This window comes from Opisthocomus hoazin, chromosome 5 (genome assembly GCF_030867145.1).
Source record: "Opisthocomus hoazin isolate bOpiHoa1 chromosome 5, bOpiHoa1.hap1, whole genome shotgun sequence".
NCBI lineage: Eukaryota > Metazoa > Chordata > Aves > Opisthocomiformes > Opisthocomidae > Opisthocomus > Opisthocomus hoazin.
Genome location: NC_134418.1, coordinates 6,738,587 through 6,763,694, shown reverse-complemented (window position 1 = coordinate 6,763,694; position 25,108 = coordinate 6,738,587). Strand labels below are relative to the sequence as shown.

Here is a 25,108-nt window from a genome sequence, read left to right as displayed (position 1 = left end):
TGGCTGCACAGAAAGGAACTGCCACTTCTTACTTCCCATTTAATATGCAATTGCTATTTTGAAAACTTGGAGGTTTGCTGTCTTTATGCCATGATGAGGGTGCACGTCCCGTTATGGAGAGGTCTACAGGAGCATGACGTTGCTGGCCAGCATTTTCTTCAGCTCAGACATCAGTGCTGACAGTCCAGGCACTTCATATTCCCGGGAAGTTGTGCTGTAGCAAACGCTGAAGACCCTGGGGTGCAAGCAGCTTGTTTCAGTTCTGAGCTTCCTTTTTGGGAAGTGGCAAGAGATTGATGGAATCCTGCAGGCATCCACACACAAATCAATGTTACAGGAAAAGATGGCAGGAGGGACTACTGGACCGGAGCAACGGCAGCGGCGTCCTGCTTTCTACTGCTCTCTTACGATACCATTTAACAGAGACATGAATATATTGATGGGCCAGCTATGGAAACAGTGTCTGCTGAAGCTGTCAGTCAAATGCAAGGCTCAAATCCCTAAGAAACCGGTGGCAGCATTTACCCTCCGGCTGAGCAAAGGTAAACATGAACAGCAAACACCCTGCGATACACGCTGGCAGCGGGATTCTCCGGGTGATCATTTCACATTGTCACTCTCTGGCAAAGCAGCAGCAGAGCTCCAAATCATTTGTCATGACCGTGGGGTGTAAAAAAGTGTTAAAGGTTTTTTTTCAAGCAAAGCAACCATACTCTCAGTTGCATGCTACAACCGACTGCTCCGCGTGGTCTGCAGGCCCCATTATTTCACAAGCTTGGAACTGAACCTTTCCCCAACTGCTGCGGTAGCCTGCCTGTCCCTGCCTCTCTTACTTAGCAACGCAGTTCTCTGCCCTCAAAATCCTTTGGGGCGGGAGTCAGGTCCAGCTTCAGCCACCTCCCGCAGGCGTACCCACCGTGCGCTGCCTCCATGTGGGTGGGTTTTTAATCTCTTGTTGCAGCCGGTGGAGATTGTCCAGCACTGGAAGGGCTCCAAGCAAGCAGTTCAACCCTCTCCTTGCAGCGGACACCTATAGACAGCCCGTGAACTGCTCTCTTGTCTCTGCTGGCTGTGTTTTCCCAAAAGTGGGACCGTTTACCCGGTGTGCACTACGCCAATATATGCACAGAGCAGAGGTGTTGTCTTTATTGTGTATTTGCGCAGATGCGGGTGCTAGGTGATCATTCCACAAGCTAGCACCCCGCTTAGCAGGGTCACAAGGAATATAGACTCTTACAAACACAAAGAAATTACCTGTCACATGCTGATTGGTTCATTGCACGCTTATCTTAGAGGTATGCTCCGTCCTTACTTAACTACGCATGCTCGCAGGCTGGGGGGGGTGCAGTCTTTTTGGTTCTGCATTGAGTCGGTGGTCGCAACCTCCCCCTACCGCCTTTACCTTTTTGCTAGGTACCCTTGGTCTTTGTTAACTTCATGCTTCTTCCGCAGTCATCCAGCTTTCGGTGCCTTCTGGGCTGGTTGTTCCCCTTTTATCAGTCCGTTAGCTCCTCTACAAGGGCATAATTGTTGGCAAGGCAGGCATTGTTTATACAAAGTAGTCAGGCCTGAAGTTAAACAATGTCACTAGGACCTAAGCATTACTGTGCCCTAAATCTTTCTGCCCGATATCAGCTGCGCCAAGCAGGTTTCCACCATCGGCAGTGGGAGAGCTGGGACGGCACACACGGACATACCTGCCATGCAGACACCTTTGGGGGGGTGAATCTGGATCTGAAGGGTCTCTGAGATGACGGAGATCTGGACCTGAAGGGACTCTGAGGGTGATGGAGCACTGGAACAGGCTGCCCAGAGGGGTTGTGGATTCTCCTTCTCTGGAGGTATTCAAGACCCCCCTGGACAAGGTCCTGTGGAGCCTGCTGTAGGTGACCCTGCTTCGGCAGGGGGGTTGGACTGGGTGACCCACAGAGGTCCCTTCCAACCCCTACCATTCTGTGATTCTGTGATTCTGTGATTCTGAATTTCAGCCTTAGCTGCATCATGTTCCGACAGCGAAGACTCGTATTAGGTGTGTAAATATAGGTGTCCAGTGCTATGTGGGGTGCCCTAGGATGTCTGAGACCTCTGCAGAGGACCGGCTAATGAGATACAGGGCTTAGGGGAAACCCAGGCATTCCTGGAGAGGCAGAAGGAAGCAGGACAGGGTGCTGCAGGGCAGCGCAGGCTGCGCTAGATGCCAGTCCGCAAGCGAGTGAATGGACCTGCAGTTCAAACATGTGTCCTAGGGTGTCTGCAGCAAGACCAAGGTCAGTAGGAAACCCAGAAGCAGAGATACATGGATTCACACGTGGAAATGTGCATATGGAAAAGAGGATGCTGTGCGAGTTAATGGATGAGTTCCTCGTTTGGAGGAGGAAGGCTCAGACTGGCAGGCACTTGCTGCATCCATCAAGGCCCCGTGGAGAAGAGAGACACAGGGGCTCATGCAGGTGACAACTACAGCTTGGGGTTTCCAAGTGCCAGTGCCTGCAGTGCGGTCAGTTTTTATTCTGCAGTGTAATATCAAACCTGGACTCTGGGGTGTAAACAGGACGCCCTGAAAAACCTGGATGTCCAAAGTGTTTTTACTGCTCTTAGTGCTAGCAAATCCAGACATTTAAGCGGCTGGTGACTTATTTGCATTGTGCATTTTTGGCTGATGATGCAAGTAAACAAAGCATTAGCAATGACTGCTCTTATGGAGAAGAAACCAAGGCTGGGACAGCTGGAGTGGTGTCAGTGATGACCCAGAGGCAGCGTGCAGCCGGCCAAGCAGCACACCCCTGTCCCTCAGCTGCCTGGGCAGTATCTAAAAGAAGAAAACAGAAACGTTTTAGTTTTAAGGCCGTACCAAAAGAAGTTGCATTTTGTGCATGCAGTGATCCTCCCTTTCATCTAAAAATCTACAAAAGGGACAATGTTAGCAGACAGAGTGTTTTTGTCTTCTGCTGTGGCTGCAGCTCCCAGGTAGGTAAACACTAACACGTATTCCTTTGGGCTTTTTACTAGCAGAATGGCAGGTCCTCTGCAGAGGGATACGAGGCAGAGTCATGTGTTTAATGGAAGATCTGCTTTCAAACAGGATTAAAGCCCAACTATGAGTAAGCAAGAAAAACGTTTTCACTAGAATTCAGTTTGTCCCTGGGTGTGTGATTTTCATGAGGTTCAGCTCCAGGAACTGTGTTGCTCTTAAAATGAAGTCGCTTATTTAAAAATGCGTTAGGGAGTGACCCCACCCCTTACTTGGCCTTTGGGCTTTCTACAGTGGTTGAAAATTATTGTTCTTAGATTAAATCCCAAAATCTTTCTTAATCCTTTGGCTATCCCACTAGAACTGGGTGTGTCCTGAACTTTGGAAGGCAATCCGTCATCGCTAAGTGAGTGTTGCTAACTGCTGTGCTGTTTCTCCCTGGGCTGAACTGTTTCTTTCTAGGCAGTTGGTTAAATTAGCGAAATGAATGTTGGCGGGACAGAGTGTTCTCCGACAGGAACCAAACCACTGTGTTAGAACAAATGAAAATAGGTTTATTTATTTCTCAGTTTCTCAATATATATTGTAGAGCTGGTTTCCATACCTTGATTACTGTTAGGGTGACAATGACTTTCATCAACATTAAGATTCAAAAGACTCTACGTGCACTGAGCTTTTGAATGCAAATGACTGAAGAGATGTTTCTGCTATTGAGATTTGAAAAAAAAACAACCCGTACTCCAACAACCCAAACCTCCATCTTACACAATCCTACTAAAACCACTCAAAAATTGCAGTTGTCCTTATTTTTTCATATTGTTTGACTTCATGCCTGAGTTATTTCAAGTGCATTTGGTACCCAGCAGATGGACTTCTGACACTACATAGCTCAACATAAGAAGGAGAGAAAGAATAAACCACCGTACAACTCAGCTGGGGTCAAAAGCTCCCGATCTCCCCGCTGACAGGACTGGGACACTTCTCTGAGCCCTGGCAGCGGGACAGTCCTGCCTGTCACTGCCACCTATGAACCAAGGTGAGGGGCATCACCTACAGACAGTTGGGGTTCTCCTTGTTCCCTTTGGTTTTCTGCTATCCAGCCTCATTCATTTCTTTTGTGTGGTGTTTTCGAGATCAGCTTCACTCTCTTCCCCTCCTGAAAATAGAATTTTGTTGAGAAACTGCTGAAAGCAAAATCTTCCTGTATACAGAATGGTAATACAGTGGCATCTAACTCAAATTCTATAATCCCCACAAGAGCCTTAGTGAAAGCCTTAAGTCAAAGAAAAATTGATTTGGAAATGGATCCAGGTATAAATCTTTTAGTAGTGAGCGGGTTCCTTCTAAAATCAGCGTGTATGTCCCCCTAAGGGGACCGTATATACCTTATAAGAAGCTGAATATTTGGTTGCTTCATTTATTTATTACAGCCTCATTCTGGCCGCTGTTTTAGGAACATGAAGTGAATGAAATAATCGGGATGAAATGAAGGGAGTATGACTTTGCATGTTTACTTTTGTCCAAAAGGAAAACTTTGCCTCTTCTTGCCCCCCTCCCACATGCCTCTGTGCACAGACACACAGATACGTGCAGGTGTTGTTTCTGGAGGCAGCTGATGGCACAGCGGATGAACTGACCTGTGTCTGAAGCTCGTGTGTAGAAGTTAAAGCATTTTAAAAACCGTTGTGGGAAGCCTCATTGTAGAGTTCAGTGGCTTCTTGTGACACCTAAGGTTGGTTTACTCATGGCTGCAAGAATAGCACATTTTTTAATAAATGATTTGACTTCACCGCTTTCCCTGATTTTTCTAACTTTCCTACAAGTTTCTGTACCCTTCCTACAGGTACAGACATATCCTCTGTTTGCTCTGGAGATGCCTCTCCCACAATCACTGTCCCTGAGACATGCTCTTCTTGTGAATATTTGTGTAAACTCCCCTGTTAAAAAAAAGGAGCCGAGCCTTTCTTGTGGCTCATTAACCAGAACAAATGCTCCCTGAAGTTTAGCAGGAAGAAAATGCTGCCGTTAATAATCTCTGTAGGAATGAAAGAAAACACTAATTACTGTTTCAGAACTGTATTGTTTGATTCATTCAAATACACTCCTTTTCCTGCCCCAGGATCAGCCAGGTGAGTAAACAGTTCGTGGTGAACAAGAAAGTGGGTTCTCAGTTCCTCTCCATTTTTTTAAGCTGTTTCATCGCAACTCGTTTAGTCCCAATAAAGTGTCGGGCGCTCAGGACAGCCACATATCAAGCTGGCCATTACAGCTGGGTCGTTCTTCCAGGGGCCATCGCCTCTGTCCTCCTTGTGTCATCCTCCTGTTCCTCAGTGTTTACTTAGCGCTTGCTTGCCGGCGTCGGGATGCGGTTTTTGCCCTCTTTCTACAACACTTTACACAAAGTAATAACAAACGAGGTCAGGTTTACAGAATCATAGAATGGTAGGGCTTGGAAGCGACCTCTCGTCCAACCCCCCTGCCAAAGCAGGGTCACCTACAGCAGGCTGTAGAGGACCTTGTCCAGGCAGGTTTTGAATATCTCCAGAGAAAGAGACTCCACCACCTCCCTGGGCAGCCTGTTCCAGTGCTCCGTCACCCTCAGAGGGAAGAAGTTCTTCCTCATGTTCAGCTGGAGCTTCCTCTGCTTCAGTTTGTGCCCGTTGCCCCTTGTCCTGTCGCTGGGCACCACTGAAAAGTCTGGCCCCATCCTCCTGACACCCACCCTGCAGATATTTAGAGGCATTTCTAAGGTCCCCTCTCAGCCTTCTCTTCTCCAGGCTCAACAAGCCTGGCTCCCTCAGCCTTTCCTCATAGGAGAGATGCTCCAGTCCCCTCATCATCCTCGTAGCCCTGCGCTGGACTCTCTCCAGTAGTTCCTTGTCTTTCTTGAACTGGGGAGCCCAGCACTGGACCCAGGACTCCAGATGGGGCCTCACTAGGGCGGAGCAGAGGGGGAGGAGGACCTCCCTCGACCTGTTTGTAGGGAGGGGTTACGTATTTCATTTCGTTGACCGACTAACTTGAGCGTGGGTTAATACATCGGCTAGAAGATACCGCCTTTCCCTTAAAGATGTGGCTTTCCTGGTATTCGCATACCCCACGGCCACAGCAGGCCGTGAAGCCGCCCCACCTGCAAACCCCTTTGGCTTCTCCCCACCTTCCCTGGACACCTACTGACTTACCAGAGTGGGTTTTAACGGGCAGGAACCCACCAAGAACAGGGTCTGGCCTGAATGTGCCACGCCAGGCGCCATTCGGGCCGCCTCTCACCTCGCCAGCGGCACCAGGCCCGCCGCCCCGCGGCCCCCTCCGCGGACTACCACACCCACAATGCCCCGCGGGCCTCTTTCCGTCCCCGCCCCTCCGGACTCGCCTTCGATTGGCTGCCGCCGCTGGGAGAGGGAGGAGGGCCCTTCACACTGGACCAATCGGCGCGTGGGGCTGCCCGGCGCCGCGCCGGGTTGGGCAGTGCTCAGGCGCCGCGCAGGGCCTCCCGGCCGCCGCCATCCGCCGCCGGGCCGCTGTCATTGCCGCCGGGGACGATGTCCGGCTGCAGCCGCGCCGCCGCCCGCCTCCTGGGCCGCTTCCTCCGCCGTGAGTACCGAGCTGCCAGCATCCCGTCCGCGCCGCGGGGCCCTCCCCCCTGCCTGGCAACCGCTCTCCGCCGCGGCCTGCCCCCCCCCCCCTCCCTCGCCGCGGGGCCCGAGGGGGCCCGGCCGCCTCCGCCCGGCGCGGGAGGGGAAGGGAAGGGAAGGGGCCGGGCTTGCGGCGGGGCAAGGTCACCCGGGGCGAGGGGCACCCGGCTGGCCCTCGCCGGGTCTCGGGGCCTCTCCCCGGGGCTGGGGGCGAGGGGCACCCGGCTGGCCCTCGCCGGGCCTCGGGGCCTCTCCCCGGGGCTGGGCCCGCCGGCGGGGCTGGGTCTGGTCGGCCTGGGCGCGGAAGGCCCTGAGCGCGGTTCGCCGGGGCCGGCAGCCGCTCCGCCGGGGCCTCAGGCGAGGGGAGGCGAGGGCGGGCGCGTCCCGGGGGGGCACGGCAGCGCGGGGCGCGGAGAGGGAGAGGAAACGATATGGAGAAGTTCAGAAGAGTTTTCGCATGGAGGAGCCGCAGGGGTGGGGACCCAGGGAAGCTGTTCTGTGCTTTATATCCCCGGAAATACTGAAAACTCGGCGAGGCCCAGAGGGTCGGGTCTGGTCGCTTCCAGCAGTGGTTTGGGCTGGAGACCTCCTGAGGTCCCTGTGATTTCGACACAAGGCTGGAGAGTTGGGCGCAGAGGAACCTGGTGAAGTTCAACAAGGGCAAGTGCAGGGTCCTGCACCTGGGGAGGAACAACCCCATGCACCAGCATGGGCTCGGAGCGGACCTGCTGGAGAGCAGCTCTGTGGAGAGGGACCTGGGAGTGCTGGTGGATGACAGGTTGACCATGAGCCAGCAGTGTGCCCTGGCTGCCAAGAAGGCCAATGGCATCCTGGTGTGCATTAAGAGGAGTGTGGCCAGCAGGTCGAGGGAGGTTCTCCTCCCCCTCTGCTCTGCCCTAGTGAGGCCCCATCTGGAGTCCTGTGTCCAGTTCTGGGCTCCCCAGTTCAAGAAAGATGAGGAGCTACTGGAGAGAGTCCAGCGCAGGGCTACAAGGGTGGTGAGGGGACTGGAGCATCTCTCCTACGAGGAAAGGCTGAGGGAGCCGGCCTTGTTTAGCCTGGAGAAGAGAAGGCTGAGAGGGGACCTTAGAAATGCCTCTAAATATCTGCAGGGTGGGTGTCAGGAGGATGGGGCCAAACTCTTTTCAGTGGTGTCCAGCGACAGGACAAGGGGCAACGGGCACAAACTGAAGCAGAGGAAGTTCTGTCTGAACATGAGGAAGAACTTCTTCCCTCTGAGGGTGACGGAGCACTGGCCCAGGTTGCCCAGAGGGGTTGTGGAATCTCCTTCTGTGGAGATCTTCAAGACCTGCCTGGACAAGGTCCTGTGCAGCCTTCTGTAGGTGACCCTGCTTTGGCAGGGGGGTTGGACTGGGTGACCCACAGAGGTCCCTTCCAACCCCGACCGTTCTGTGATTCTGTGAAGTTGTTCTTTATTGTCAAGAATAAGAATATTAGCTTTCACTTATGGAGAACGCAAGCAGTTGACAGCTTGAAAGTTTTTATATATGTTGTTCTGAAGATCACATTAAAAAATAAAGCGCCTTTTTGTTTTTTCTTGTCAGTGTGCCTTTTTTATGCAGTTAGTGCTGTGTCCTCTACTGAGATCAGTTTGGGTATGCCTGGGCGCAAGAGCAGTTTTATGGAACCTAAACTGAGGAGTTGGTGCATTAATCTTGGTTCTTGCTGCTGAGAATGAATGGATGAACTTAAACCTGCCTCATTTTGCTGCACACAGCTTTTTTTGTCTCTGTGTGGTGGTAACTTGCAGGTCAGGGTCTAGTGACATGGTCCCGCAACATTTTTAAGATGGTCTGAGCTGTTGCTGTGGCACACCTGCCACCCCCTCAGGTATCCCTTCCTACTGCTCGTTCTCCATAAGCTGAGCAGAAAATTGTGTTTTCTTACTGTACTGTTAATTTTTGCCAGTTCAGCACTTCGAGTTGGCTCCTGTGATTCCAGTGAGAATTGGTTCTGATGGAGGGGAGCAGATGGGAATGTAGCACCTCCAGTTTAGCTTAATTTATACTCCCAGCAAAGCTACTCTGGAGTGCAGTTTTACATATCAAAACCCCACATTGTTCCCTTTACAAATAGCAGTAAGAGATTCGGGGAAAAGCGATGGAGATGATTTTGAGGGTTAGAGGGAAAAAAGTGTTCTGTTTGCAACAGTTCATGAAGCCTTTTAGAGAAACTCCTGCAAGATGAAATAGTCCTTCCTTGGAAACCTTTCTTTGTTTCGTTTGATACTCTTTACAAATTAAGACAGATGAAACCTTAAATTTGGACATGCATTTTCTGTAACAAATAATTAACATCTGCTTCTCTCAGTGCTGATTTAAAATCCTGAGTTTCCAGTGCGTTCTGTTGCAAAAGCGATGCACATGGGTGTGTGTCCATAAGGTTCAGTTCAGGAAGTTGTGAAAACATAATGTGAATGTGTCGACGAATGGTAAGTGCTTGCTCAAAGGTCAGCTCAAAGCGCTGTTTGCGTATGGATAGAGTCAAGAAAGACCTGTGCCACGCTGTGCCACACTTTGAAGAAAGTCTCTGTGGCACCTTAACTGTGATCGGAGCGTCAGGATTAGAGATCTTACGTTCGGGCATGTTAGAAGGCTTTGTAGCGCTCTTAGTTTAAAAGATTGTGGTAAATGATGTGAGTAACCCTGGCAAAGAATTGTTGCAGAAATAATGATCCAAACAAAAGAATCAGTTACTGTTTTTATGTCAACAGTGCGGAGGGAGGAGAGCTCGCAAACCTTTAGCTGCACATGTTCCTACTGGAGTACGCATGGGGGAAAAATAGTTCGTTGGCTTACGAGAAATAACGTGCTTGTTTTCTCAAGGGCCTGCAATTGCACTGAGATGCTTTGCTTTATTTCAGCTTCATAAATTCAGGAGAAAGCTTTTCTTTCAAATGCCACCATGTCTCCCATACCCTGTGTAGCCACAAATGTCCCTTGCAATGAGTGGGGATTTTTTGATTAGCAGAGAGAGGTGTGTCGAAAGGGCTGAAATTCTTCTGACTGCCATTTGCCCGTTAGCCCTAGTTTTGTTTAATGTGGTAGGTGTAGCATAGTCATTGTGTTTGTCCTTTACAGCCTGATTAATTTACTTAATTCCTCAACTCCTGTGCCATGTTCATAGATTGGAGTTTCCATAATTAACAGGAATCACAGAATCACAGAATGTTCGGGGTTGGAAGGGACCTCTGTGGGTCATCTAGTCCAACGCCCCTGCCGAAGCAGGGTTGCTTATAGCAGGCTGCACAGGACCTTGTCCAGGTGGGGCTTGAATATCTCCAGAGAAGGAGACTCCACAACCTCCCTGGGCAGCCTGTTCCAGTGCTCCATCACCCTCAGAGTGAAGAAGTTCTTCCTCATGTTAAGATGGAACTTCCTCTGCTTCAGTTTGTGCCCATTGCCCCTTGTCCTATCGCTGGGCACTACTGAAAAGAGTTTGGCCCCATCCTGCTGACACCTGCCCTTGAGATATATGTAAGCATATATTAGGTCCCCTAAATTTGGCAAGGGAAAGGTGAGAGAAGAGATGTTGGGGAGTGATACCTAGAAATCCTTCTCTGAGCGCATAATCCTGTTTGAAATGAGGAATAAGATATTTTGAGCAATCCATCAGTAGCATAAAAACTTCTTTGTCTGTAAGGATCATCTTCTACTAATGCAACTGATATCTTTCAGGGTGAATTCTGTAGATGGGTTTGGGGAGTGGAGAGAATTATCAAAATGTCGTTGTGTGTGTGAATATATACATACGGCCTGATAATGAAGACGAACACCTAATAAAGAACTAGGATGGGAAACTGCATGTGGAATAGTCTTGTTAATATTAAACTTCTGGTCAGTAAACTCTGAAATTTGCTGCAGCAGTTTAGTCTTTGGCAAATTTTTTTTTTAACGTCTGTACCCTTCTGTAATGTAAGAAGCTGTCCAGAACAGTTTCTGTTCTGCCCTCTTCAGGCCATGCCCTTGTAGGCAGAGGAAGGAGACAGGATTCGAAAGGATTTCTCACAAACCAGCTGAAGGTCCGCAACTGATGGAAGGTAGAGGCAAGGGGTGCGTGTGTTTAAAAAAGACTTCTGAGCGTTTTAGCTAGCGCTCTTTGCACCTCAGACCTTCCCTGAGTTTCCCCTGCGCTGGCCTCCATTTTCCCCATTTCTGTTGGAGCCCATATGACTTCTAAGGCTTTCCTCTTTCTTTACATAGGTAATAAAAAGGAAAAGGAATATCTTCCTTCATCTCCAAGTTCTCTGGCTATTTCAAGGAGGAACAGAGGAAGAATTTCAGTTATTCCGTGTCAGTCTTCTGGCAATGTGGGTATCTGCTCAGGTCTTGCTAGGAAGGAACCTCTGCTGTTTCACCTTGCTTTTATATTGTGTTCGTTTTATGAGCACCCTCAGATGCTACCTCTGCTTCGAAACTTTCATTTATTTTGAGCGGGATAAATGTGGGTAGGAGGGAGGCACTTTGACTGGATTCCTGCCTGTAGCTCTAGGAAATCTTGCAAGAAGTCCTGAAAATAGCGAGTTTTCAGCTTTGTAAAGTTTGAATAAGGAAGAGGTTTAGCCCTTAGGAGCTGTACCGCCAGCTGGCTTGCACAACCCCCATAAGTCGGGCAAATGTAGCTTGGGTCGTATCATTTTAAATGAGATTTGTGCTTGGGAGGCGTTGCTCAAGGAGTGCCTGACAGCTTAGGTAAACAGCATTTGCATTCGATGTGTGCTTTAAAATACCTTGCAAACGGTCAGTTTTGTTTTGAACATGGAAATTCGTGTTTGGACTTCATGAGAAACTGTTTGCCTAGAAAGGCTTGTTAATTGTAATACGCAAATGAGCTTAAAGTCCTGCTCAAGGCTACAAATTGTGAGTTTTCTTTTAAGAAATGAAGGTAGCTGGGTTTTCCTGTTACTTGGGCTGCAGCGAGCTCTGGGCTCGGCTGGGGCCTCATTCCCTGGAATGCGGGAGTGACTACCGGCAGCGTGTGCGCTGGAAGGAGCTCTGTTACTGTAAGACAAAGGATGTTTTCTACACAGGCTTATACCCCTCTGCTAAATTCATATCTTGCTTTGCAAATCTGTCCTGCAACAGCAGGGTTTTGGTACTGGAGGGGGTCCAGTGGAGGTCTACGAGGATGATGAGAGGACTGGAGCACCTCTCCCACACAGAAAGGCTGAGGGAGCTGGGCTTGTTCAGCCTGAAGAAGAGAAGGCTGAGAGGGGACCTTATAAATGCTTATAAATATCTTAAGGGTGGGTGTCAGGAGGACAAGGCCAGCGACAGGACAAGGGGCAACGGGCACAAACTGAAGCAGAGGAAGTTCCATCTGAACATGAGGAAGAACTTCTTCCCTCTGAGGGTGACAGAGCCCTGGAACAGGCTGCCCAGGGAGGTTGTGGAGTCTCCTTCTCTGGAGATATTCAAGACCTGCCTGGACAAGGTCCTGTGCAGCCTGCTGTAGGTGACCCTGCTTGGGCAGGGGGGTTGGACTGGGTGACCCACAGAGGTCCCTTCCAACCCCTACCATTCTGTGATTCTGTGAGTTGAGTACTTTTCATGGCTAGTTGGGCACCCTGTACGATGGACCAACATCGGTTCTTGCCACAGTACATCTCTTCAGCTCTGTAGAAGCTAAAGTACTGGAAAGCCAAAATGAATGCGACTTGTTATTTACATAACTGTGCTTTGTTTTTGAAACCATGAACTATGCAAAGCATAACAGGGATGGGGCAGAAGTGAAAGGATTGCCTGGGAAAGATTGTCCAGTTTCTTATTTTAGTTTTAATACTGTCTTCAAAAGGTCTGTTACAGGCCTTTGTTGGACACGGTATTGTTAATGTTAGACCTCTGGCTGTACAAAACACAGCAGGTCAGTGTGCTTTTGATAATATTTGGATTTGGTAAGACTTGTCCTTATGCTCTAGGACTTCATTTGGAGCCTGCACTTGTGTGAACTGGCCTGCAGTTTAGATGTGTGCAGTAAAATAGCATCACCAATGAGTCTGGCTTTTACTGATTCACAGCTGAATCCTGGTAACTGGAACAGCATATAGCTTTTGGTTTTTTTTTTTGTCCTGCCTTGTTGAAGGAACATGCATTTGTACTCTTACCCTCATTTTTTCTGGTAAAACCCATTGCCTGAACCAGCGTTGGAAGTTGTGAAGCAGCATGAACTAGTGAATGAAGGTCTTGGGTGGAAATTGAGACTTGGATTCTATTTCTGACTCTTATCTGCTGTGAACTTAGGCGTGCCATTTTGATTTTCCACCTGTTTCATTCTCATCTTATATCTGTCTGAGCAATTTCAATTGCCAGCTGTTTGCACCCAGGACTTGCTGTTTGTGCCACCAGGTGTAGCACAGCCTCATCTTGACCGATGCTCCTGCTGCCTTGAAAACTGGGTGCAGACTTTGCTGCTTCAGACAAGGCCATGGGGAGAAATCTGGAGCAGCATCATGTCAGTTTAAAAACCCACCAAAACTCACACTCATGCAGCTCAGAAAGTGCAAGGTGATTTTTTTTATTTTATTTATTTATTTTTTCCCCAAAATGCCCTGCTCCCCAGACATGTGCCCATGCTGAGCTGCTGCTCTCTGAAGACAGCAAATGGCTCAAGCCTGTGGCCGGGCTTTTTTGAACCAGCTGTTACTTTCTCTGAACCAGGGCTCTTCAGTCATGTAAGCAGCACAGTTTTCGAGAGTAAATCCATAAAAAGCTTGGAATTTAAGCCAGTTTGTAGTTATCAGTGCATAAAAGTAATTTTTTTTTTTGTTTTTACTTTGATATTGTGGAAAATGCTCAAAAGCTTCTTATCCTTGAAAAATATAGTTATGTAGACTTTTCAAAACTGAGAATTGACAAACCTAAGCTTTCAAAAACATTTTTGTGCAAGGTTATAAATATCTGAAAATGGATATGGAATGGATGGCTGAACTGGAACTGTAGAATTGCTTTTACGATATGGAGAAGGAAGTGACTATTTGTCAAAGGTTTGGGGTTTGGGTGTTTTTTTTTTTTTTCTGAAAATACTGAGCGCACGCTGTGTGCAAGCAGCCCTCTCGTATTTTGCAGGTGGGTTTGTCAGTGTTGCAGCACAGACAGTATGTGTAAAACTTAGATGTGAGTTAGTTTAGTGCTGCCTGTTTATTCTTTACCCTTGCAGGCCCATTGGAGAGCTTTCAAACCACGCGCTCCCGTAGCTGTGGAAGCCCAGACCGTTCTCCCCAAGGCGTTGCTGGTGGTAGGGCATGACTGTAACAGCTTCTTCACAGGGCGATCATCCTCTGCTGTTCTCAAGGTTGGGTTTCACCCAGTCGTGTCCGGTGCCCGGCTGAGATCAAGCAGACGGATGTCCTGCTCCCCTAACCAGCGGGCCAGCTGTTTCTGTGCTTGCTTTGGCTCTCCAGGCTGCTGTTTGCCAGCTGTGCGTTTGAGCATCTCGGTGTTGCAGTGCAGGTGCAGCCTGGTCTGGGAAAGCTAAGCCGCTGGCCGAGCACGAAGACCACGCTGTGCTGTCTGCTGCAGCTGTGGCACTGAACAGCAAGACTTTTCTCTACCCTTCCACAAGCAGCCTCATAACCCTGTTCGTTAAAACTTAGCGGCAGCCATGTTTTGTCACTTACTGCTTTGCATTTCTCCTTGGTGTAACAAGTTTTGAAGCAGTATTTGTGGATAAAGATGTAATTCAGGTTAAAACCATGCAGGCCAGTAAGCTGCTATGGCCTTTGACACTTTGGTTAGAAGTTTACTGCGTGCTAGCCTGCACATTTCTCTTTAAAATCTAGTTGAATTTTACTTGATGTTGGTTTGAAGGTGAGGTGCTGCCGCAGTGCCTCAGAGAATGGCAGGAGGTGGATGAAGTCTTGTGTTTTTTGTCAGCACTTTTTAAGAACAGAGAAAGGACCTGAGATGTCACGATAGCACTGATGTCTGTAGGCTTCTTCTGGCATGGTTTTGTTTTTCTTCTCCCTTTTTTTGAGCAGAAGTGAAGCATAAAAGCAGTGTATCACTAAAATTTAGTTGGCAAAAGTACTTGTGGAAGGGTCCTACTATGTAGGACTGTGACAGAAATATGTAAATACGTGGATCTTAAATTTTCTGCACTTTTTTTACTACCCCATAGAAATTATGTTATTACAAAGTGTTAATAATGCATCTCAAATTCTGTACATTAATGGTTTATATTGAAGAATACTTTTTTCTTTTCCCCCCAATAGCTTCTGCTCCTTTTCTAAAAAAAAAAAAAAAAAAAAAAAGAAGAAGGAAAAAAAAAATCCCTTTCTTGTTCAGGCATGCCTGAGAAAGTATCTGCAACATTCCAAGGACCCTGATTCAGAATCTCTTGTTTTTATTTTGACTTCACTTTTTAATTTCTCAAATCCTAAGTGGAAAAGTTTTAATAGAGCTGAAGAAGTGTATAGTAGCATACTGATGTCAGTTTCTGTACTGGAATTGTACCCTCCCATGTTCACTCTAAACACAAAATATGGCTTTTATCTAAAACGCTTGCAGGGTTTCTGATCCTCTCAGAACTCTGGTATTTTAAAAAGCGTATGGCAACGAATACAGGCAGTACATGCATCCTTTTTATATCAGAAGACCTCCTCATTTCAAGCTTTCTTGCATGGTAACATTCTGTGCATTTCTTTTTTCATCATTTGATGTCAACATATCTTTCCCTTCAGCAGAGATGCAGTCACTCTCCGTGTCTTTTTGATGCCACCATGCACTGTGCTGTTTTTCTGTAGTTGTGTTGTTTTGTTTTTTTCAGGGCTGGAGTTGTGAGAACTAAATTGAAAATCATTCTAGTGGAGAACTGTGTTTCCTCACGAGCCCAAGCGCATTCCAAGCAGTGATGCCTACGCTGGCGTAGCTGGGCATCTGCTGGGAAATGGGCTCTTGCTGTACGTCTTGCTTGGCATTAGGCTTCACCTGGGTGAAGGGGCCCCGGACCTCTTCAGTATCCCTCGTTGTCTAGTGTGGGCTGTGCTGTCTTCACAGGTGTAACATAGTACCTGTCTTGTTGGGGTTTCGGGATTTTAGAGCTGCTTTGTCACTTCGCAGAGTTACTTAGAGGACAGGGACATGTTCATTTGCAAATGAAAATAGTGTTTAATTTGTTGTTTCTGTCTGTTGTTAGTCGTGACTGGAGTTCTGATATTAAACACCCAATACAAGAAATACCTAGCTTGATTCCTAGCAATCTGAGTAATCGCAATGATATACAGAGTGAACTACAGGCGTTTAATATCTAAGAATAACAAGTCCAAAATACTTACAACCTTCTGACCTGCCTTTTGAAAATATGAACTACTGGATGAATTCATCTTTTGATATAAGCGTTAATACATATGCACTTACTTGATACGACCTTTTTTGACTTAGAGTCTAACAAAGCAGTGGATTAATGGTTTGTCTTCTCTTTTTTTTCTTTTTCCCTCCCTAGTGCAACAGAATGGAGTGCGACACTGCTCCTACTCGGCGTCAAGGAAAAACCTGTATATTAACAAAAGCACAAAGGTTATCTGTCAGGGTTTTACAGGCAAACAGGTGCGTATATGAACTATTTCTTCTATCACCCTTTCAGTTCAGAATGTTAGTTGGCCAAAAACCATAATAACCTATAAAGAGATTATATACTGGCTTTGCCTGTGTTGATAGGAAGCTGGGCTTTGTGATCAGGAAGGTCCCTCCAGCATTGTAGTTTCCTTTCTTTGGTCCAAATAGTTGGTTGTGGAGTTTTTTTGTGTTTATTTTTTTTCCTTAAATTCAATAGACTACTTTTTCCACTTGTACACAGGCTTAAAACTTGGTTTTGAGTCATCTCTGTTATATTACTCTTGATTTTTGTTGTTTGTTTTTGTCTTAAGCCATTTTGCTGTGTACAACTGAAAAGGTTTCTTTGTAAAGGGAGATGTGCAAAAAACTACAAAAACCTTACTGTTTTAGAAGTGCCTCTTTCAGGAATATCTGTGAATGTTGATGCCTATGAATTAAATTTCTGGTTTTATTTCGGGATATTTAATAATTTTCTCGCACCCTTTCACACATTTGCAAGGGGAGAAGACTGCTTTTGCTAAAACTAGCCGCTAGTCATAGATGAGAATGCTAATTTCTTCTATGTCGTTATAGTGTTTGTCATCTGCCAGACTGGATGTGGAAAATAAAATGTGGCTTCTATGTCTGCAGGTGTATTAGCAACACAAGAAAATGTCATTTAGTGTGCAACCATAGTGCTCTGATTTAAAAGAAAAAGCATAGCATATTCTGAATCCATTTAAAACATGTTGATGCACTCTTCAAAATAGCTGGTTGTATATATGTAGTGAAAAATTCCCTCCTCATTGTACAATTATGTGTCATGAATTGCCTTCAGAATTATATATAACAACTTTCTTTGTTCATTTTATTTGCTGTTACCTACCTTTTAACTTTACTTATTTTTTTTCTCTCATAGGGCACTTTTCACAGCCAGCAGGCATTGGACTATGGCACCAATTTAGTTGGAGGAATTTCTCCGGGGAAAGGGGGAAAAACTCACCTGGGTCTGCCTGTGTTTAATTCTGTGAAGGAGGTAATTTGCAGCAGTGACTGGAGGGCAGTCAATTTAATGCTGCCGAAGGGCTCCATATTTCATTGTTCACACTGAAGAGACAAACATCTGAGCCACGGACGTCACTGTGCGAGGGGTGAAATAGAAGCCTTGTAAAAAAGGGAGCGTTCAGTGGGGTCAGGCATGAATTTTGCTTCTGCTGTGAGCTTCACAGACTCTGGATACACTTACTTTATGTGTGCGACTAGTTTCTCGTTCACTCTGGTGTGTATAATGAATTTTTAGCAGACTGTAATCTGAGGTTATTTATGATGGTGTTCATGGGGCAGATCCTTTCCAGACAGTGGTTAGTTCTTGGTTCCCTAGTTTTGCTGTAGATGTTCCATCTTCAGTGAATTTAACACTTCCTTTGATTAGAGTAAATTAGTACATATCCATTTACTTAATTTATGCTTGTGAATGGACATATTTTAAATGACTAGTTGTCAAATGTTCTCTTTGGCACCACTAAATGCTGGATATCTTTTTTGTTATGTCCACTGTAGGCCAAAGAACAAACTGGTGCTTCTGCCACCGTTATATATGTACCTCCTCCATTTGCTGCTGCTGCCATCAATGAAGCAATCGATGCAGAAATGCCCTTAGTTGTATGCATTACTGAAGGTATTCCCCAGCAGGATATGGTTCGGGTTAAACACAGACTGCTTCGGCAGGACAAGACTCGACTAGTGGGCCCGAACTGCCCTGGAGTCATCAATGTAAGTGACTTCTGGATTTGCTCCAAGGCTGAACCATTCTTAGCGATGGTTTCAATGTTCCATCTGACTTCTCCCGCTCTTTCCTTAGCCTGGAGAATGTAAAATTGGTATCATGCCTGGTCACATTCACAAGAAGGGAAGAATTGGTGAGTTTTTGAATATTTATCCGTCATAGAATCATAGAAAGTTTTGGGTTGGAAGGGACCCCTAGAGGTCATCTAGTCCAACCCCCAAAAGCTAAAGTTTGGTACTCCACTGTTCTTATTTGTGAGGCTAGTCACATCCTGCCCTGAAAGCAGTTGACACGCTGTATAACAGCTTGTCTGTCCTTCAGTTTGTAAACAACTTTGCCATTATCAATCCTGAAGGACAAAATCAAGTTAGTCTACCACAGCAGGCACTGAGTAGTAATGGTAGAGGCACAGCAATTGGAAGTTTCTTTAGGTAAAGTGATTGACTTAGTTTCCTTAACACTCGCCTTTGGGGATACCTCCAGTTATCTTGGGCTTTGAGAGCACCAAGCTTTCCAGCAGCTTGGTCCTGAGGACTAGGATCCTACGCCTATAGTGAGCTCAGTATTATAGCAAAGAGAAGAGATTACAGGCAAGTTTCTAACGTGATAATTTAGACAACTATACCATGGGGAGTGGAAGTAACAAATATACCCGCTTCTCAGACAGTGGGATTAAGGTCAGAAAGGCGGTGACTTGTTCATAATCGTATGTTCGTTACACACCGTTTTGCATGCAAGTCTCTTTTCTGGAATTCTGTTGGTTCCTCGTTCTAAACTATAGTCATAACGACTTGTTTAGTTTTAAAATAATGCCGTTCAGGAGCTATAAAGTTCTTCCAAAAATATGCATTTGTACTTAAGTAGAACTTCAGAAATGTTGTAGTCAGCATGTGCTGCTGTTATCTGTCAGCAAGGTAACCAGTTTAACTTGAGCACATACCCTTTGCAACATTACCTTTTTTTTTTTTTTGATGAAAAGTGTGTTTACTGTGGGAAAATCTGTTCAGTGCTCTTGAGCTACATGGACTCGGTGCAGTTTTTTGTAACGTGAAAAACTATCTCTGCTACTTAACCGCTTCTGACTTGAGAATAAGGTGTACCTAGTGAGTGCTGGAGGATGCGTTAACACTCCTGTCACACCTCCAGCTTTCGGAAGTACCTGTAAACCTGAAATTGAAATATCAGATGACTGCAGTTATGCCCTTTGTAGGTACCATCAACATGTTGCTCTATGACTGTAAAAGGTAGCATCAACCGATGTTGCCCTGAGCTCCCTTCTGAATCAAAGTTCTATTAAGATTTTGTAAATATGTACAAGAAATGTCTCGTAGTCACAAGATACTAGAATCTGAATGCAAGGCTCATCAAATGCAAAAGATTATTTTAAATCCTGAATCCAGTTGCCCCACCATTGCTGGAAATGTTTTCAATGGTGATCCAAGGATCGGGGAATAAAACCGTAACTTTGCCATCCTCCCAGCTTTGTCTAACACTGTGACCTATGGTGATGAGCTCCGCAGCTTTCTATTACTGTGAGGCGTCCAAGAATCATTTGATAATCTTGGGATGCACGCAGCAAAAATAGCCAGTCTTTGGACCTTATGTGTAGCTTCTGCGAGGCAGTCTGATTTGAACAGTAAACAGGAAGCCCTTTGCAAACATAGCAAGAAAAAACCCTTTGCTAGTAGACATCTGCACTGTCCAACAGTATGAACAGTAGATAAAACTGAAGTTGTTAGTCTAGTGGTGTATTTTTTACGCTGTTCGTGCAATATACTTATTATCTTCCTTGTTAGATGGCTTGAAGTGGCTGGAAGATGATGTCTGCTTTTCTTGGAAACCTGCCCTCTTGTAGTATTAACAGGAATCTTGACTGGGAAAAATGAACAAAAACCTATGCAAATATTTTGCCCCAGATCTAGGCTCTGTATTACCTTCTATCCTGAATTTAAAACTAGGGTTATGCACTCTTGTAATATTGTAATGTAAATGCTGGATGTGTGTTGTAGAGCAGTGAGCTGCAGCAACAAATACCTTAACAGTGAGAACTTGCATTTGTGCAGCATATTTCTGTTCTGGAGGATCCCTCGTGTACCTGGCCATACTGGAGGTGCAGTTAACATGGAAGTCTTTTGTTAACTGTTGAGCTGCAACTCTGTTTCAAGTCAGCTACTCACATACAAGACAAGAAGTATATTCTTCTATTTTGTTTTTAGTTTTCTTTCCTGGTAAAGCTGTAGTGTGAGGAGTGCCGTCTCCGCCAATATTACTGACTTTCTGGGCAGGTTTATTCTGTTGACAATTAAGTGTCAAAAAATGCCAACCAAAAAATAGTACAGATAGAATCTTATGCAGAGTTTTCACGTTTTGGCAAAGGTAGCTGGAAAACCTGGCATCTCATGTTCAATTTATTAAGGTGATTTTCATGAATATAAGAACAGCTGCCTCTAGTCATGCACTTGAATAGGTTAGTGTTAAGTTTGTTTCTTTTTCTTTCATAAAGGTATTGTGTCAAGATCTGGAACCCTGACGTATGAAGCTGTTCATCAGACAACGCAAGTTGGATTGGGGCAGTCTTTCTGCGTTGGTAGGTTTCCTCAGAAACAGCGTGTTGCACCTAGACTAATCTGCTTTTTCTTTACGTGAAGAAACCCAAAGTAATTTCTTTTTGCGAGAAATTGCTGAATGTCAATTACATTGAGAAACGAGATGCCTATGTGCTGTGGAGAGTGTAACCCTTCTCTATTATCGTTTCCATATCAGATTAATGTAAGCCTGAAAACCAGCTTGGAATGGAGAGCTGCCAGCAAATATGATGTCAATTTGGAAACAAATTTTCCCAAGAAGATTAATATTATGAAGGGATAGGGCATTCATAGGCATTTAGTTGGGCATGTTTAGTAAATTCAGTTTTCTTACAGCAAAATTCTAGAGCTGGGGTCTCAGTCCTGCCGTGTCTTATACAGAGCCTCTGTATAAGGCATAATAGTTTGCTTAGAGTTTGAAAGGTGATTATTTAGATATCAACGCTTTCTGTAAGTTGTGGGGGAGATAGGTACATGGAGCAGGCATTTGGCACACTCCGACTTGGGAAGAGCCTTCAGAGCTGCCCCTCTTGTGAGCCTTTGGGGATACTCTTCATGCTGAGATTTACCTTGAAACTTTTGTCATAAATGCAATATCGTTAACTTGAGGTAGCCTGTTTTCTGTGGTTTTAATTCTTTTTCAGGGATTGGAGGCGATCCCTTCAATGGAACTAATTTTATTGACTGCCTTGATGTCTTCCTGAAGGATCCTCATACTGAGGGGATCATATTGATTGGGGAAATTGGAGGAAATGCTGAAGAAGATGCAGCAGCATTCTTGAAAGAAAATAATGCTGTAAGTCTTAAACGGCTTGCTTCCAGGCGCCTTGGTAATTAGCCATCTTCTTTTGCCGGTTCAAGGAAAGCTCAGTTCTGTTTCTAATCTCTGTTTCCAAAAAAACAGTCGTACTTTTATTAAATAGAAAGAGTTGAAATTAGGAGCTTTATCCAGTTTAAATCTAACTGGAGAGTAGTGTCAACTTTAGGTTTTTAGTCCTGTAATGAGATTTGTAGTGAACATTCTGTTTTTGTAATGTGTGTGCCTCTGTAGAGATGTTTTACAGTTTCTGATTTCTCCTGGTTTATGATGCTTGTCAGGAAAGAAAGCCTTCCACACACTGCAGACTCTAGTTTCCATGTTGTCTGAGGTTTCTAGCTGTTTAATATCTTTGCCTGGCTAGTTAATATTTAAAAAACAAAAACAACTGCCATCTGGGATTGCTTTTCATCTCGCTCTCCCCCATGTAAAACAGTTTCTTTTTCTTTCCTCGCAGGGTCCAAATGCCAAGCCGGTAGTGTCATTCATAGCTGGTCTGACCGCTCCTCCGGGCAGGCGGATGGGTCATGCTGGGGCAATCATTGCTGGTGGAAAGGGTGGAGCTAAAGAGAAGATAGCTGCTCTCCAGAGCGCTGGCGTGGTTGTCAGCATGTCCCCTGCGCAGCTGGGTAGCACCATCTACAAGGTTCGTTGCGCTGAGCTTAGTATGCATACTCATCCAGAGCAAGAAGCTACTTTTGAGGAAATACGAGTTGGGAGTACATCTTTTACGCAAATATTCCATTGCTCTGAACTTGGTTAAACGTAAGAACTCTATTGACTGAACAAGCTGCCGTTATTGTTTAGATAATACACTCACATAGTTCTGTGTAATGTTGCCTTTACAGAAAAGTAAACATAGCAACATAGAGAAGAGATTAAATTTTGCTTTCCAGTGTAGCTGCTTGTTGAACTGTGTTTTCTGGATGCAAAGAACCTGCATTAATTTAAAATATGAGAACATTCACTGAAAGTCTAGTATTTGAATAAGGAATGCTTAATACTTAAAAAGTGTTTTAAGTACTAATTCAGAATTATGGTTCAATGCATACAGCTGAAAAACTTATGTATGGAATAGGATTATTTGCATTTTTCTTAATTCATATCCAAAGAAAAGGCATTGCTTCACAGCTAGAGGAAATGCATAATTCAGCTGTGCTATTTTTTTTTTTCCCTGTGGTGACCGCATCTTCGCAGGCTGCTGTGGGATTCTTCTCTTCTTCTGCTGTGTTTTTACCTTGACTAAAATGAAAATATTTACTTTGTTGCTTCTCTGGCTGGAATCCTTTACTGTAAGGGTTCTACGGTAGTTCTTATGCATAATTAGTGTTTTTCAAGCCTGTTACGCTGTGCCTGGGAGCAAATGGTTTCTCGGCGGCGTTGCAGTCTGAGTGCGGTGCACTGACTGCAGTCTACCACTACTGGTTTTTCATAGCCGGTTTGTTAACGTGAGGTGGGAGAATACTTATCCTTCTTTCCTCTAGCTTGCACACATTATGTGTTTTATATTTTAATTTTTAATTCTGAAAATCAGATTTTCGAACAAAGTAATTTAAAATAAAATAGTAATAGAAGCTTTTTCTTGTCTTCTCACCTGTAATGTTTGTGTGCTGTTTGCAGGAGTTTGAGAAAAGGAAATTGCTGTAAGAGAAGACACTTTGGAATACTGTCTCCTAAACGTCAGTGCGGCACCTGGCATCTGCTTATCTTTTGTCTGCTAATCTTCAGTTGCCCAAATGACTGACACTAGCCTTTGAATTTGACTTGGAAGCCATAAACCTCCTGGCTCAATCTATTTTGATGTCTCCTTGGTTCAGACATAATCACCTCATTGTAAATCACAACAAATGAATAAATCTACTACTAAATCTGATTCATCTTTTGAATTCCTGAAGCAGAGCCGTTTCTTCAACCATCATAAACAAAGTAATCAGCCTTGAAGGTCTGAATCTTTTGTAACTTAAGCACTGCCCATTTTAAGGTAAAGTTGCTTATAGAGATGCTTTTAAGGATCAAGACACTGGCTTTATGCACATATCACACTTTGCTTTATTTTTAAAAAAATCCAGTCTTTACTTGTTTGTTGCTGACAAATATGTTTCTTTGAACAATAGGCCAAAGTTTCCGTCCGTTAAACCAAAGCTGCTGGATCTGAAGGGGTTACTTGTTGATCCACGTAGCTGGATATGCCTGAAGTCCAGACTTTCTTGTCAAGACTGGTGAGCCATGCACAGTGTAGTCCTCTACTGGCAAGGAATTCTGTCATGTGGAGAGATGGAGTTTTTATTCACAAAAATGAATCTAATTTCCCATGCAAGTATATATTCAAAATTGCCTGTAACTATGGAAGTGATTTGGTCTTTAGCTTACATTACCTTCATTTCCTCTTTATCTTAACTATGATTGCATTGCTTGTGTGTTCTGAAATCTTTGTAATGTTGGGACATAGTTGAGGAGAATTATTGTTCTCTGGAAAAGAATGTAATAAGGTATCTGTCTTGTTAACCACTCCCAGCACTGTAATGGAAAACCCTTTTTTTACATTGGAAATAGCCCAAGCACTGTGCCTATAAATGAGTAGTACAAGTTATATCAGGATGGACTAAACCCAAGATTGCTTTCTTTATATATAAGACTGAAAATTCCTGTAACCTGGCACTTGTCTAGAGCTAACCTTGTGTTCCATAAAGGTGCTGTTATGAAAGCTTGTGTCATTATTTGTTTAAAACTGTCCTTGGTTTTCTCACTCAAATGGCTGTGGAATTTCCCTTCCTAATGCAAGCAGTAGGCAAGTATCTTGATGCTGACGCTTACAGTTCCTGGAGCTAAGCCCTGACGAAAGACGTGAAAGGACAGGCCGTGTCTCTGCTGCGCTGAATGTGTGTTAATGTGTTTCGTATACGGTCAGGCATCAGTCGGATGATAAAGGCCTTCGGACATGGAGAGCAGATGCTGTATTATTCACCTTGGTATGATTTACTAAAATGAACCTGACACCTTGTCACTAGACACTGAAAGCAGTATTGAGCGGTAAATCATTTGATAAAGCCTATGACCACAGATGGGAATTTTCTTACTAGATCTGCTCAGTTTCCTGGTGGTGCGTGGTTTAATTTGGAGTAAAAAGACCGAACGGTGCCCTTCCACTGGAGAAATACCAGTGCTAACATGTCTCAGTCTCTGTAAGAGTGCACTTTTTCACCAGTGAGTGTCACGATATTGCAGCCTGTTGTCTTACAGGCCTGCTAATCAAAGTAACTCATGATAGTGGTGGGCTTCTCCACAACGTGAATTTTGGGATGGGTAATGCTTAATAAACTGCCTGAATTCCATCATTGCCACCGGTGTTGTAACAGACGACCTTCTGGGACAGTGGAGGTGTCGTAAGCTTCATGCTAGGGTTTGCTCCACGGAAGCTCTTTTAAAGGCACCAGCTATTTCTTAAGACAGCCATTAGCTCCAATGACCGTTGTCCCCTGAGAAGTGTTTCCTTGTGTCTTGAAATGAGAGGACGGGTTTACAAATGCGACCTTGGTTCTAATGTTTGCAGCAGACATCTGGTGCTGCGCCTCATCAGCTGCCTGCTTCTGTTCAGGCCTGGGGCAGCAGTCTGTACCAGCCTGGAACTGAGCATTGCCTAGGGATGGGGAAGAGGTTGCTGATGACTCAAAACTGGGAGGAGCGGCAGATACACCAGCAGGCTGTGCTGCCATTCAGTGTGACCTTGACAGGCTGGAAAGTTGGGCGCAGAGGAACCTGATGA

The 25,108-nt window shown here is 45.3% G+C and overlaps 1 protein-coding gene and 1 long non-coding RNA gene across 3 annotated transcripts; one reads left to right on the top strand and one right to left on the bottom strand.

Moving 5' to 3' along the window:
• Positions 1-5,031: 5,031 nt before the first annotated feature.
• LOC142361387 (uncharacterized) lies at positions 5,032-6,288 on the bottom strand. The gene is made up of 2 exons (XR_012763959.1): positions 6,154-6,288; positions 5,032-5,362 (listed from the first exon to the last, which is right to left on the bottom strand). It is a non-coding gene; the product is annotated as an uncharacterized LOC142361387 (long non-coding RNA).
• A 140-nt stretch (positions 6,289-6,428) lies between these two features.
• Positions 6,429-24,049, top strand: SUCLG1 (succinate-CoA ligase GDP/ADP-forming subunit alpha). 2 transcript variants are annotated; one of them, XM_075420292.1, is made up of 9 exons: positions 6,429-6,565; positions 16,066-16,169; positions 17,077-17,193; positions 17,718-17,930; positions 18,019-18,076; positions 20,447-20,530; positions 21,173-21,324; positions 21,803-21,991; positions 22,966-24,049. In XM_075420292.1, exons 1-9 carry the CDS (start codon positions 6,514-6,516, stop codon positions 22,990-22,992), a joined length of 996 nt encoding a protein of 331 aa, XP_075276407.1. In that variant the 5' UTR covers positions 6,429-6,513; the 3' UTR covers positions 22,993-24,049. The 2 variants fall into 2 exon arrangements, with proteins under 2 accessions (XP_075276407.1, XP_075276408.1); XM_075420293.1 differs by lacking the exon at positions 6,429-6,565 and adding an exon at positions 7,023-7,080.
• The last annotated feature ends 1,059 nt before the right edge of the window (positions 24,050-25,108 follow it).

Excerpts from the sequence above, each read along its gene's own strand:
- SUCLG1 (XM_075420292.1), top strand. The coding sequence starts at position 6,514 with ATGTCCGGCTGCAGCCGCGCCGCCGCCCGCCTCCTGGGCCGCTTCCTC. Across the intron at positions 6,566-16,065 it reads CCTGGGCCGCTTCCTCCGCC|TGCAACAGAATGGAGTGCGA; the intron begins GTGAGTACCGAG and ends TTCCCTCCCTAG. Across the intron at positions 21,992-22,965 it reads TGGGTAGCACCATCTACAAG|GAGTTTGAGAAAAGGAAATT; the intron begins GTTCGTTGCGCT and ends TGCTGTTTGCAG.